The 16128-nt window shown below is 38.0% G+C and overlaps 1 protein-coding gene across 2 annotated transcripts in view; it reads right to left on the bottom strand.

Moving 5' to 3' along the window:
• ANKFN1 (ankyrin repeat and fibronectin type III domain containing 1) overlaps window positions 1-16128 on the bottom strand; it is a 374035-nt gene that overhangs the window by 168084 nt on the left and 189823 nt on the right. For both annotated transcript variants that reach the window (XM_026456748.1, XM_023204555.1), the window contains 2 exons: window positions 7952-8153; window positions 4824-5034 (listed from right to left, as the gene is read on the bottom strand). In XM_026456748.1, coding sequence (XP_026312533.1) covers window positions 4824-5034; window positions 7952-8137 — 397 coding nt within the window. In that variant the 5' untranslated portion in view covers window positions 8138-8153. The remainder of the gene's footprint in view (window positions 1-4823; window positions 5035-7951; window positions 8154-16128) is intronic.

Here is a 16128-nt window from a genome sequence, read left to right on the forward strand (position 1 = left end):
CACTGAATAATGATAGTGGATTCATCTAATGAGTAGGCTGGGGTTCTGCATATATTTAACTTCAGAGCAGTGTGCAAGTTTAGAGGACCGCTTCTGAGATTTTTCTATGAGTAAGGAAACACACATGGTTGAGTTTCAAGCTATGCATACAAAGAACACATCCATGTGGCTCTGACATCAAGGGGTTAAACATAGAAGACAGGCCTGACCAATGGTTTAGGAGTTAAGTCCCTAAACCCTCTGTGTCACTGTGATTCCTGTTAAGAAATGGAAAAAGCTACTGAGGATGTTCTGAATTGTGTGAGGATACTTAGTTGGTATAGTGAAAAGAATACTGGGCTAGTTTTCAGAAGGGAATACACAGAGAAAGAGAAGAAAGAAAATTAACCTTGTTAGAAACCCTGGACTCTGCACTCTGCTTTGAAATATGTAACTGTCATTGGAAGAAGAGCAGATGGAAAGCCAAAGCAGGGAGGAATTGAGCATCTAACGTGTAACAGTGAGCATGCCAAAGCTTTCTCACAAACACCAAGGCAGTTCATACAGATCTGGGTTTAAATTCTGACTCTACCACCTATTAACTTTGTTGTGTCGGGATAACTACTTGACCTTTAAAATTCCAATTTCTTTATTGATAAAGATGAAGAAAACAACTTCTACCTCACAAGCCAGTTGTGAGGATCAAGGGAGATGATGTAGACAAAAGCATTTTTGTAGGCGTAAAACACTCTAAGAGCTTCAGACCTCATTGTTACTTTTCCTCTCTTATATATCCTGCCTCTTTGGCTTCTGAGGAACAGTTTACAGCAGGTGTTTGCTTATCTGGTTCTGGTGGGCAGACTGGTTTTTCTCTTGGCCTTGCTCAAACTCATGTACAGAAGCATTTCTGCTTCTTTTGTACTTGATATATAAAGTGAATTAAACATGCCTGAAAACACTATGTTTTTCTATCCTGCCTCTGTCCAACAGGACTGACACCTTAGTGGACAGAATAGAACAAAGAAATACATCATATGACTTTAGCAAACAGTAGAAAGGGAGAGGTGCAGGGGCCCAGAGGCCATAGCCCTCCACATTGGTTATGTGGAAAGGCAGTGAGTTTGTGCAGAAAGATTCCAGGTGTTGGCATCCTACAGATTTGGGCTTGAGTCCCTGGCATCCCTATTCATTTGCTGAATGTGTGACCTTGGGACAGTCAGTTAACTTCTCAGAATCACAAGTTCCTATCTTCAAAATGGAGTCAATAACCTTATCCTGCAGAGTTGGTGTGAAAACCAGAGACGTTGCATGTGGAGACTTGATAGGTACACAACCAATATTGCATTGCCATTTTTACACATGTGAGTCTACATGTGGTAGTATCTCTTTGCCTTCTTAGGTAGCCAAGGTGATTTAGGTGTCATGTTTCCTGGAGATTGAAACCTGAGTTTATCTCCCATCATTCGTCCTTTACAACTTTGTGGTGGTAACATGGTTATCGTCCCAGAGAGAATGAGGAGGAAAACCACGGATCTCTTAAACAAATTTGCTTTTGGTTTAACTAGATATTTAGTACTTGAGTTCTTTTATAGAGGTTTAATTATGCACAGGGGGCTTTGGGAGGTAGGCAGTCTTACTGTTTTCACAGAAAAAGCAGAGTTCTTTGTAGTGTCGCAGGTAAGTAAGTAGGACTAATGTTTCATCCAGCCCAGTGCAGGATGGCCATGGCAACATCTGGATGAATGGTCTCCTTGTTCCTGTAGAATGGAGCTCAGTCTGCATTCTCCATGTTCAGACCCTCTGATTGTCTCTCCACCCTTCTCTCCCTGGATCTTTGGGACAGACGTTGTTGCAGAATAAATCAGAAGGCAGCAAAGATGCCATTTCAATTTCTTCCATCCTCATTTATCATCCTTCCAAATCCTACAGTTCCACTAAAAAGGGGCAGCACTTTGACTACAGAGCTCTTTTGAAGAGCTGAAATTCTACTGAATCCAAGTCTTCACTGTCTCTGATATGGATGTGGTGAGCTTAGCATTTTTAAAGTAAGAAATTTTCTGATACAAGGATCTGCTTCTGTACCTAGTCTTTGGGTAGTGGTGATTTATGAAATTTAGGAGCAGAGATGTGACCTCTAATTATATATTTGCTTGCTTCTCTTTCAGCCTTCTGGGTCTCACCACTTGGAAGTAAGTGAATCAGTATTAGTGAAACTAACAGTTTGATGAGTTTACTTTTTTCTTTTAGGAAACATAAAAACAGTGGCTCACAGCCATTGTGGTCAATGGGTCAGAGAGTTTTCACTAAAGGGAATGTGAGTGCCTACTTCATAATGTTGCCGTGAGGATTAAAGGAGTCAATACATGGAAAGTGCTCAGAAAAGTGCCTGACACAGGGTGAGTGCTGCATGATATTATCCCATCCACTCCTGGGTGGGGTCTGCCATTGGCCCCAGTGCAGCTTTCTTCCCCAAGTACTATCAGTGCTACTTCAAAACACATCCAGAAAGAAGCCAGTCACAAAAGACCATATATTATATAATTCTGTTACATGAAATGTCTAGAACAGGTAAATCTATAGAAACAGAAGTTAGGTTCATGGTTGTCAAGAACTGAGAAGAGTTGGGGAGGTTGGGGAGTGATAATAGTTAAATGGTATGATGTTTCTTTTCAGGGTGATGAAGTTCTAAAATTGACGGTGGTGATGGCTGCAAAACTCTGTGCATATACTAAAAACCATTGAATTACATACTTTAAATGGGTAAATTTTATGGTATGTGAGTTGTATCTCAATAAAGCTGTTAAAAATATATCCAGGGCCAGGTGCGGTGGCTCATGTCTGTAATCCCAGCACTTTGGGAGGCCAAGGCGAGCGGATCATGAGGTCAGGAGGTCGAGACCATCCTGGCTAACGTGGTGAAACCTCGTCTCTACTAAAAATACAAAAAAATTAGCTGGGCGTGGTGGCAGGGGAGGCTGAGGCAGGAGAATGGTGTGAACCCAGGAGGCGGAGCTTGCAGTGAGCTGAGATTGCACCGCTGCAATCCAGCCTGGGCGACAGAGTGAGACTCTGTCTAAATAAATCTCTCTCTCTCTCTCTCTCCAGAATTCTGACGCTACTCAACATCACTGTGTTGTTAGTCCAAGCATCCAGTCTGTCTCCTGGACCACTAAAATGACCTTGTAACTGGTCTTCTCAATTTCACAATTGCCTCGCCACTGTCTCTTTTCCATAGAGCACTGTAGTGATCTTCTAATGTAAATCAGAATATGTCATTTATCTTCCTAAATTGCTCCACTGCCTTCTCATCATACTCTCCACAATTCAAGTTGAACACTGACCATGGCCTCAGGGTCCTGCATAATCTGGTCCCTGTGACTTCTCCCTCAATCATCATTTTCCCTCTTGCTACTTTGCTTTGGCCCCATTGACTTTTTTTGTTCTTCCAATATGTCAGTCTTATTCCTGCCTTCCTCAGCATCTGTCTATTTGCCATTCACTCTGCTGAGAATCTAACCCCTACGTCTTCTCATAGCTCATTCCTTCATATCAGCTAGAATTCAACTCAAATATCACCACATCAGAGAGGCTTTTCTTGCCCAACCCTATTTATGCATTCATTTTTTAATTGACATATTGTAACTGCCCATATTTATGGGGTACAACTTGATGTTTTCATATACATTTATGTTGTATAATCATTAAATTAGGGTATTTAGTGTATCCATCACCTCATGCATTTATCATTTCTTTGTGGTGAGAACATTCAAAAGCCTCTCTTCTAGCTACTTTGCAATATACAATACCTAACTGTTAAACATTCCAACATCACCCTACTGTACAGTAAACAGCAGACATTCCTCCTACCTAATTGTCAAAATTTAAAATAGAACTACCATGCAATGCAGCAATCCCACTACTGGGTATACGTCCAAAGGAAATGAAATCAGTATGTTGAAGAGATATATGCATCCCCATGTTTATTATGGCACTATTCACAATAGCTAAGATATGGAATCAACTTAAGTGTCTATCAACAGATGAATAGATAAAGAACATGTTGTATAAGCCAAGCAAAGAAAGATAAATATGCCGTGACCTCATTTACATGTGGAATTTTTTAAAAAGTTGATATCATAGAAGCAGAAATTACAGTGATTACCGACAACTGAGGGGTCGGGATTGTGAGAGATTGGTCAATGGGTACCAACCCATTTCAGGGTGATGGGTTTAAAATAGTCCCTTCCCTATCAATCTCTAGCCACTCATCCATTTTATTGTTTTCATAGCATTTATCACTATTTGAGTTTGTATTTTATCTATTTACTTGCTCATTGGAAGTCTTCCCAACAAGCATGTAATTTCTGTGAGAATAGGGATTTTTGTCTTGTTCGCTGTTACATTCCTAGCACCTAGAACAGTGTCCCGCACTCGGTGTTTATTAAATGAATGAATGAATAAATGAAGCCACTGCATTGACTGTGGATACAAAACAGAAATACGCAAATGCTCATTCTCCTATGTATATCTCCTATTTTGTATCCTTACTTAGAGTATCTCACATAATTTTAAGCTTGTGATAAAATTCTTAGAAGTTCTTTGGGGGTTCCTTTTCAATACCACTCAGCATATTCTATTTAGAAAGGAACTTGATGCTTAGACCAATAAGTGCTGTCACTATTTGCATGAAAAGTCCATGAAAACATCCAAGGGCTATCAGAATCTATGCTTAGTTAATCATTCCTGTCTGAAAGTCAGCAACGGCTGATGGTGACTTTCAGAATGGTGGCATAAGGCTGGAATCTGTCTTTACCAGTACATGTGTTTATTCTCAGGTTACTTACAGTGTGGACTTTCTTGGGCCCCTGTCCTCAGAAGAATCCTCGCAATGGGCACATTGTTGGTCATGATGGCAATATCCAGGGGTGTCAAGCCCTCGCTGTTAGGTGTGTTAAGGTCGAGTTCTTCTGGTGTATACTGACACAGGAGGATCTGCACAGCATCCATGTCCTGCTGTTCGACTGCCTCAAACATGGCTTCATTGCCCTGGAAATTCTAGAGAGGAGCAAAGGTACATTAACACAATTTCTTAAACCAGTGTGTCTTTGTAGTTTAGCTCTTTTGAAGTTTAGAGACTGTTTCAGGGACTGCATGTCCACTTATAAGTGGACTTATAAGTGGTATAACTACAATTTATCCCAAGGTCTCCAAAGTAAACACTCTGTTGGACTTCCTCTCCATCATTTCTAATGGACATTGAATAGATGCACTGAGAGAATATAGGATAGCCTGGCTAGGCTGTAGATAAGAGCTAACCTCAGCTTTCCCCAAAGCAGTCTTCTGAAAAGTACTCCAATAGTTCATTTGGCTGGGCGTGGTGGCTCACGCCTGTAATCCCAGAACTCTGGGAGGCCGAGGTGGGCAGATCACCTGAGGCGAGGAGTTTGAAACCTGCCTAGCCAACATAGCAAAACTCCATCTCTACTAAAAATACAAAAATTAGCCGAATGTGGTGTTGGGTGCCTGTAATCCCAGCTACTCCAGAGGCTGAGGCAGGAGAATCATTTGAACCCAGGAGGCAGAGATTGCAGTCAGCTGAGATCGTGCCACTGAACTCCAGCCTGGGCAACAGAGGGAGACTCCATCTCATGGAAGAAAAAAAAAAATAATTAAGAGATGTTCTATGAAGAAAATAGCATGTGGTCAAATCAATTTGATAAACATTAAATTAAAGCAAGTGTAGCCCATTATTTCCCTGCAGGCTTCCTCAGGGTCTTTAATAATTTTAACATGTATTTTATTGCATTTGCTTTGACTATTCCTGGAATGATGTTCTACAGAGCACAGTTTGAGAAATGCTGGCATAGATAATGTTAAGGTAGCCGTTATGGCTAGCTTGGAATTGACAGTACACTTGCTCTGTTTTTCCTCAAACTCACTCCCTCCCTCCTCATCCCCAGCCTCTACATTGCCATCTTGTGTCTGGACCATGGCAATGACCTGCCTGCTGCTAGTCTTGGGCTCCCCCAGTTCTCGTTCTATACTGATACAAGAATAATCTTCCTAAAATATACATGTTACACGTTACTTCCATATTTCCAAATATCTACTAGCTCCACGCTGCCTGCAGGCTGATAGTTTCTGAGCTCCGAGATGAGGGGTCCAAGTGTTAGTGTTCAGGGAGGGTTTCAGTGACTGGATGGCAAATTGGTTTTGGGCCTCATGGGACTAGAGTTGAATATTTATGGAATACAGTTCACTTACAGAAAAAAATCACTTAAGAAAATATGGTTCCTTTGAAAAGTTCTTTCAAAGGATTAGTAGTAAACAAAAGAGAAGAACTCCAAAATTCTTTTAGGTACGTATTTCTTAGCATGTGGGAGAAGACCAACACACGTATTATTTACACATCTATCTGGCATCTTCACCAAGAGTTGGTTGGTCTTTAAAAGAGTTGAAATACCACTGGTTTTGACGTGCATAGGAATCACCTGATGAACATGTGGAAGATCTCCAGTGACCAAATGTTCAGGTGGTCAGGTTTTATTTTTAGTCTCATTAAAAATCAATTCTCCCTATCAAAGGCTGCAGGTCAGCTTTAGCTGAGTATACAACACAAAATTGAAATTTGAGGAAAATACAAAGCTATTATGCAAATGCTTGTTTTGACAATGGGGACCCAGGGAATAAAGCTATTTTGGTATGCAGTTTTCTTTGCTGCAAGACAATCTGCTGAATGGTAAAGTGTTTTATCCACAATCTGCTAAACTGAAGAGCCTCTGATGCTTAGGCCCCAATTTAACCACAGCCAAGTCCTCCAAAAAGATGAGTTTGAAATTAGAAAACATAGTAGAAAACAAATGAGTTCAAAATTAAAGTGCCACTCCATCCACAGTCATGTATTTGTTTTTGGCTCTTAGTATTCCTAATTTCTCATGTGCCATATTTACTCTCACTCTTAAGTCATTTCCTCCTCCAAGCTTTTGTTGGCAAACTTTGGCATGCTTCTATCTGGAAAGGCTAGGACTCATTTCTGTTTTAAGAGCAAACAAATGGTGCCATTACTCCCTGCAAAAATCCCCTTGCTGAGCATGTTAATATTATGCTCTCAGCTTTTACTGAGGGCCATTCTAAGAAACTATTATATGTGAATGTCTGTAACATCATCAGTTCCACTATTTATGCCATTCTCTATTACATAACTCACTATGACATCTACAAGGTCCAGAGGACTCAGCAACAGGTGAATATTCATTTCTCCTGATGGACTGAGACATTTTTAGCTATCAACAGATGGGATGCTATAAACAATTGTGTTTCTTTTTCTGCTTTGACTTTCTGGGAACTCAGAGATGAATGTAATGATAAATTTCAGGTACAGGTACTATATTTGCCTAGATTTTTTGATATATCTATTTTTATTCTTATATCCAATATTTTCTTTTCCTAGTTTTCTTTTGTGTGTGTGTGTTTTGTGTTTTTTTTTCTTTATTTTACATTTTTCCTTTACTTTCCTTCCTTCCTCTTCTCTCTCTTTCTTTGTCTATCATATAATACATGTGCATTCTTTGGATTCTATTTTGAATGGCTTTGGAAAGAATGTGTGGTATACATAAGAAATCAGAAATATTATTATTTGAATGAACACTGGAACTCTCAGAAAGCCCATTTAACCTGAGACTTCATATTTGTCAAGCTGCTAGTTTTTGAGGTTTATTTATTTTTTGATGTAGTAGTGAAATAAAAATTAAGGAAGAAGAAAAAGAAACAAAAAGAAGGAAACAGCTCACAATCACTCAAGCTTTGTCTAAAAACATTATGTGCAGTTACTGCCTTACCTGACTCTATTCCAGCATTTATAAAATTGCAAGCATCAACTTCTGAAATAAACGTAAATCATCTTAGAAGATACTTAAACCCAAACATAACTGAATAAATCAAACTGACACAAGAATAAAAATGGTTTCGTTACCACTGAGGTCTTCCTGAGACTCAGCCGATCAGTTCTTGTCCTAAAATAGGCCTCATCGAAGGAAGAGTGGCTCCCCTTCAGTTTCTCAGAGAGGTTCCTGTACAGGCGTTTGGCTGCGTTGGGAGATGAGGGAGCACTATGCTTTTTTGACTGACAGAGATGTAAATTTTGCATTTGTTGGGTCATTTTCACACAACAATTCCTAAGAAGAGGAAAGTCTGATGTTATATCTTTTACACCACAAATTGTAAGTTGACATATAATTTTATCATCTCCAGTCAGTATCTGGAATCCCAATACAATATTATAGCTGGTAGGGACCTTAGAGATTATCAGACCCCACTTTTTAATGTTTTAAATGAGAAAGCTGAAACCCAGAGGAAGGAAGCAGCTTATTCATGGCCACAGAGCTAATTGGTGGCAGGAATGAAATGACAACCTCCATTTACTATATAAACATATTCATTTACATACAGACATATATATGATTGAACCTTGACTCAAGTCTTTACTTCTCTATCCCAAGTGAGGAAGTGTCTCTCTGTAACCTAGGGGGTCTGTTCAATTCCTCTTGGGAGTTTTCTACTTACATCCCCCTAGATGCTGGTTTCTGTTGGGTATATAAGAAAGTGTGGCTCTGTCTCAGATGGACAGACACAAGTTAACTTCTGCATAGCCCCAATTTCTGGAGGTAGCAGTTAACTTGCATCTGTCCTCTGTCCATCTGAGGTTTGGTGAACTATCCCAGTACTCAGAAGCTTGGGGAATTTGTACCCATAGGCCCATCCCTGCTCACCTCAGATACCCTGGATGAGGTCCACCAAAGCACTCACTACTGGCATTCTTCAATTAGTACTTGACTGTTGTTTCAGAAATCTCTAACAACATCCCCACCAATGTCACACCTGAAGTCAGTTTCCAGATCAGCCATGCCATTCAAAAGCCACGCACAATTACTCTGGGTATTGATCTTGAAATTTTGATGCTATCAAGGCTGTGGCTGCTTGGCAGGTGTGTATGTATTGGATGAACAAAGGAATGAATGAAATAACTAGTCAAGGTAATTCTGTGCAAAGTGTCTCCCTGGTACAGCCTCTGATGCACCGGGCCCAGCACTCTCTGGAGCATGTCACTGCCTTCTCACCACTTCCCCTCAAATGTTTTAAATTTAATTTTTAAAATTAGTACATAATAAATATACACATTTTGGGGTATATGTGATAATTTAGTACATTTATATAATTTACAAAGATCAAATCAGTGTAAATTCCTATCACTTTAAATATTTAGGAGCCTAGTATATAGGAAGACTCATAGTATCTAATATTTTTGTTGTTGTAGGCATTCAATAGATAATTTAGAATAAATGAGTGCACATACGAGATTCTATTATATTTAATATACTAGAGCACTACCCAGAAAGTTAATTTCATCTTCATGCCTTTGAACTGGATTCCATGTCTGCAAGCACAAACTAACTTTGATTCACTTTGACTTTAAGAAATGGAGATTCATTTTCATTACATTGTTAAATGTCCTCAGGCTTTTTGTTTGTTTGTTTGTTTTCTTTTTTTTTTGATTTCCAGCTTTTAAGTTCATGGCTACATGTGCAGGATATGTAGGTTTGTTACATAGGTAAATGTATGCTATGGTGGTTTGCTGCACAGATTATCCCTATACCTAGGTATTAAGCCTAGCATTCATTAGCTATTCCTGCTGATGCTCTCCCTCCTCCCAGCCCGCAACCTCTGACAGGACCCAGTATGTGTTGTTTCTCACCATGTGTCCATGTGTTCTCATCATTCAGCTCCCACTTAAAAGTGAGAACGTGTAATATTTGGTTTTCTGTTCCTGCATTAGTTTGCTGAGGATAATAGCTTCCAGCTTCATCCATGTCCCTACAAAGAACATATCCCATTTTTTTTTTATGGCTACATAGTATTCCATGGTGTATATAAACCATATGTTCTTTATGCAGTCTATCATTGATGGGCATTTGGGTTGATTCTGTGTCTTTGCTATTGTGAATAGTGCTGCAGTGAACATATGCATACATGTATCTTTATAATAGAACGGTTTGTATTCCTTTGGGTGTATACCCAGTATTGGGATTGCTGGGTCAAATGATATTTCTGCCTTTAGGTATTTGAGGAATCACCATGCTGTCTTCCACAATCGTTGAACTAATTTACACTCCCACCAACAGTGTAAAAGTGTTTTGTTTTCTCCACAATCTGGCCAGAATCTGTTGTTTTTTGATTTTTTAGTAATAGCCATTCTGACTGGTGTGAGATGGTATCTCATCGTGGATTTTATCTAATGATCAGTGATGTTGAGCTTTTTTGCATGTTTATTGGCCACATGTATATTTTCTTTTGAGAAGAGTCTGTTCATGTCTTTTGCCCACTTTTTCATGGGGTTATTTTTTCCTGTAAATTTGTTCAAGTTCCTTGTAGATGCTGGATATTAGACCTTTTCAGATGCATAGTTTGCAAATATTTTGCCCATTCTGTAGGTTGTCTGTTCACTCTGACGATAGTTTCTTTTGCAGAGGCACCTTTTAAGTTTTGTCTGCAATTTCCTTCGAGACAAAAATACTTCCTAGATCCTTTTAAGGTGATCCTACTTAGTCAGTCTTAGTGATGTCCAGGAGGCCCTCCCCAGTTTTAGCTAAATGGACATATTTACATTTGGAAGGATGATGCAATGCATTGTCTGTAATGTATATGTATGTGCGTGTTTTCATAAAACTTTAATAACCTTCTCAAAAGTAGAAATGGAAAGGGAGGTGATTTGGCATCTTTTTTCTTCCATATACAAATCCTTTACCTTTGATTCAATAGCAAATAGAGGGTTTTCTCTAACTTATTTTTTTCCATTCCCACAAAGATTCCAGATTCATATGCAAGCTGGCTCACATGGGGATTGCCTTAACCTCCTTCTTTCTGCCTTCTGTCTCTAGCTTTTTCCTTCAGCATTAATGCCCCAGTTCAAGCCATCTGTTTTCTCTACATCATTATTGTTCCCAAAATAACTCTACATTCTTTTGTATCTCCCACAATGCCCAGAAGTCCAGTAAATAAATTCTTGTCTATTGATCAAATTCCAGCTACTTGCCCTCTAACTGATGACACCTACCCACATGGCCCCTTTTGTCTTTGCTCATCTCCCATCTGTTCCCTTCAGTCAACATAGGTTGACTTTCTCTGTCTCTCGGACTTCCTTCTCATCCTCCCCCAGCTGTCCCTTCCTTCCAGGCTATTCTGTAGCTGTTTCCACTCTTCTAGCTTCATCTATCATTATGTTTTCTTTTTCTACTCTATATTTAAAATTTTGTCAGATAAGATGGTTAGAAAGACAACTTTCTGTTATTTCTTATTACAAATATGCCCCTCCCAACAAATTGTACTCTTAAATTTTTACCCTTATGGAAAGAGACAAACATTTGAGAATCAGTGTAGCTTTAGTTTTGGAATTTGGCAGGCCCAACTGGAATCTTGATATTGTTACCTGCAATCTATGTGACTTTGGGAATCTTATTTAAATTCTATGAATTTATTTCATTATTTATCAAAAGACATTTATCAAAACCCTTTTTTTCTAGAGTTGTGAAAATTAATCAACAAATGAAAGGTACCTATTCTGTTTTGTGCATAGTATCCACTAAATAAAGAGTAGAAATTATTACATTAAGTATTTTTCTCAAAATGGAGACATCAAAGTATATCATAACAATTTAAATAGTTTTATTGCTTGTTTAAAATAATGTCTTGAAATTAATTTTATGTACTCAGGTAGAGACTTCCATATGTTTGTTTGTAGTAACATATAATAAAACAGATATAGGAAGTAGAAACTTCAAACTATTAGAGGGAAGGGTAGAATAAAGATTAATCTAAAATAATTTAAAAATTAAAAAATAAAAAATATAATAAACAGAAAATGTAAAATGAAGTCATAAGGTTAATGTCCTAATATTGTCTTTTCATAATGATGAAATAAACTCAGGGAATTTAAATAAGGTGCCAAAAGTCACAGAGATTGTAGGTAACAGTATCAGAATTCATTTGGGCCTGCCATTCCAGAACCAAAACTATAGGTTGAATATATCTGTGCTCACAACATATTCAAAAGTTTACTTTTCCTAATAAAAGACAAAGACTCTCCAACTGGAATTCCTAAAAAGCCATTTACAAATGGTACACCTAAATAAACATTTCACATAAAGATTGAAAATTAAAAAAAAAAAATAGTATGTCAATGGGAATGGCAGAGAAAGGACCTCCAAAAGTCCTTTTCTCTATAAAAGCAAAGAGAACCATAGAAAAATGGCTAAAATTAACTTTTTCGGGATCTGGGAAGTTAACCAAAGGCTTGCAGCAATCCAGGATGTCTTTATTCAAGAAAAATGGCTGAATTTAGTAAGAACAGCAAGCTTTGTGGCATTCTAACTTGCCCTGTTCCTATATTCTCCAGGTCTGTGGCAGTCTTGGAAACCAATAGTTTACATTCATGGTAAGAGCAGTGGCCTGTCCCATCAAGCTACCATTGACTTCCTTGGCAGAATTACAAAAAACTTATTTAAATTTCATCTAGAACCAAAAAAGAGCCCATATAGCCAAGACAATCCTAAGAGGTATCATGCTATCTGACTTCAGACTATACTACAAGGCTACAGTAACCAAAACAGCATGGTACTGGTACCAGAACAGATATATGGAACGATGGAACAGAACAGAGACCTCAGAATAACACCACACATTTACAACCATCTGATTTTCAACAAACCTGACAAAAACAAGCAATGTGGAAAGGATTTCCTATTTAGTAAATAGTGCTGGGGAAACTGGCCAGTCATATGCAGAAAACAGAAACTGGATCCCTTCATTACATCTTATACAAAAATTAACTCAAGATTGATTAAAGACTTAAATGTGAAACCCAAAACCATAAAACACCCTAGAAGAAAATCTAGGCAATACCATTCAGGACATAGGCATGGGAAAAGACTTCATGACTAAAACACCAAAAGCAATTGCAAGAAAAGCCAAAATTGACAAATGGGAGCTAATCAAACTTAAAAGCTTCTGCACAGTAAAAGAAACTATCATCAGAGTGAAGCAGCAACCTAGAGATTGGGGGAAAATATGTGCAATCTGCCTCTCTGACAAAGGTCTAATATCCAGAATCTACAAGGAACTTAAATAAATTTACAAGACTACCAGAGTTGCTACATCATTAACAAAATGCTTAATTTTCAAGAAAACTATGTGTGAACCATGCACAGAAACAAAAATTATGTCCCATACTGAGGAAATAAAGCAGTCAATAGAAATGATTCCTGCAGAATCCCAAATGCTGGACTTACTACACAAAGACTTTTAAATTAGCTATTTTAAATATGTTCAAAGAACTAAACCATACCCAAAGAAACAAAGAAAATTATGAGAATGATGTCTTGCCAAATAGAAAATACAATAAAGAGATAGAAATTATGAAACAAATCAAGAACCAAATAGAGATTCTAAAATTTAAAAGTACAAACAACCCCATCAAAAAGTGGGCAAAGGATATGAACAGACACTTCTTAAAAGAAGACATTTATGTGGCCAAAAAACATATGAAAAAAAAGATTATCATCACTGGTCATTAGAGAAATGCAAATCAAAACCACAGTGACATACCATCTCATGCCATTTAGGATGGCAATTATTAGAAAGTCCTGAAACAACAGATACTGGAGAGGATGTGGAAAAATAGGAACGCTTTTACACTGTTGGTGGGAGTGTAAATTCGTTCAACTGTTGTGGAAGACAGTGTGGTGATTCCTCAAGGGTCTACAACCAGAAATATCATTTAACCCAGCAATCCCATTACTGGGTATATATCCAAAGGATTGTAAATCATTCTACGATAAAGACACATGCACATGTATGTTTATTGTAGCACTATTTACAATAGCAGAGACTTGGAACCAACCCAAATGCCCATCAATGATAGGCTGGATAAAGAAAATGTGGCACATATACACCATGGAATACTATGCAGCCATAAAACATGTCCTTTGCAGGGACATGGATGAAGCTGGAAGTCATCATTCTCAGCAAACTAACACAGGAACATATAACCAAACACTGCATGTTCTCACTCATAAGGGGTTGAACAATGAGAACACATGGACACAGGGAGGGGAGCATCACACACGGGGGTCTGTTGGTGGGTGTGGCCAAGGGGAGGGAGAGCATTAGGACAAACACCTAAAGCATGCGGGGCTTAAAACTTAGATGATGAGTTGATAGGTGCAGCAAACCACCATGGCACATGTATACCTATGTAACAAACCTGCATATTCTGCACATGTATCCCAGAACATAAAGTAAAACTAAAAAACAAACAAACAGTAACCTGTCAGCCACTGGAAGGGGGCAGAATGGGGTTGTAGCTCCTTTAAAACACCACTTCCAGAGAACTGTCATTATTTGGGGGTTTTCTAGAAAACCCTACTTGCAAGGCTTATCTTTATTCACTCTGACTTAGAGCCTACCGAGGGCTAACAGCCTTTTCTTCCATTTTTTTTTTTTTTTTTTTTTTTTGTTGTTGTTGTTGCTGGGTTTTTTTTTCCCCCAAAAACAAAGATTAGTAATTGTTTAACAATAATTTAACTATGTTAGATGGGGAATTAGATGTCCATAGAGGGCTTTGAAAAACTCTGTCATTTTCCTGAGAATCTAACAGACTACAGGGCTGGGAGCATGCTCAGAAAAGACCTGAGAACACCCTAAAATCTCATCTCTCTCTGACTTCATGGCTCTGCAAGCAGGAAGTGAAGACTAGGGTGGTATTTTCAGCTGCCTGGCTGAGTACTGAAGGTGTGCCTCAACACACACATGCAGAGCTCTTCAGCAAAAACTAGGATGCTTATCAGTTCTAGGCATTTAAGGAAATTCTGTTCAATCATTAACTCACCACTAAGTTAACCAAGTAGTGACTTCAGTGGCCACATATAACAAAAAAAATACAGGTTTTACAAATTTAATTCTGAAAAATCATTAAACAACAATGAACACTGGGGAGGAGGGGTAGTTTCCAGAGTTGCTACATCATTAACAAAATGCTTAGTTTTCAAGAAAACTATGCATGAAGCATGCACAGAAACAAAAATTATGTCCCATACTGAGGAAATAAAGCAGTCAATAGAAATGATTCCTGCAGAAGCCCAAATGCTGGACTTGCTACACAAAGACTTTTAAATTAGCTATTTTAAATATGTTCAAAGAATTAAACCATACCCAAAGAACTAAAGAAAACTGTGAGAATGATGTCTTGCCAAATAGAAAATATAATAAAGAGATAGAAATTATGAAACAAATCAAGAACCAAATAGAGATTCTAAAATTTAAAAGTACATTAATTGAAATGAAAAGTATACTCTACAGCAGATTTGAGCAGGCAGAGGAAAGAATCAGCAAACATAAAGACAGATCAATCGAGATTATCCAGTATGAAGAGTGAAAAAAATATGAAGAAAAGCGAAGAGTGCAGTGATCCTTGTAACACTGTCAAGTGTACCAACATATAAATAATAGGAGTCCCAGGACAAGAAGAGAGGTATAGAAAGGCTATATGAAGAAATAATGGCCAAAATATTCCCCAATTTAAGTATGTATCCATAGGCTCAATGAGCGTTAAGTAGAATAAACTCAAGGACAGCCACACCTAGATACATCATAATCAAACCATTAGAAGCCAAAGACATAGAGACAATGTTAAAGATAGCAAGAGAGAAAAGACTCATCACATTCAAAGCATCCTCAAAAAGATTAACATTTTCACCAAAAATCAAAGAGGCCAAAAGGAAGTGGTATGACATAATCAAAGTGATGAACAAAAAAGACTGTCAAGAATTTCTCTATCTAACAAAATGACACTTCAAAAATAAAGAGGAAATTAAGATACTGCCAGATAAACAAAAATTTTGATACTATACCTACTCTACAATAAACATAAACAAGACTCCTTCAGGTTGAAATGAAAGGACACTAGATAGTAATACAAATTCACATGAAGAAAGATGAAACATTGAGCAATGACACATATAGACTCGAAATAAAGGGATGGAGGAAAAGCTACCAAACAAATGGAAAACAGGAAAAAGCAGAAGTTGCAATCTTAGTCTC

Source organism: Piliocolobus tephrosceles, chromosome 16 (assembly GCF_002776525.5).
Source record: "Piliocolobus tephrosceles isolate RC106 chromosome 16, ASM277652v3, whole genome shotgun sequence".
Lineage (NCBI taxonomy): Eukaryota > Metazoa > Chordata > Mammalia > Primates > Cercopithecidae > Piliocolobus > Piliocolobus tephrosceles.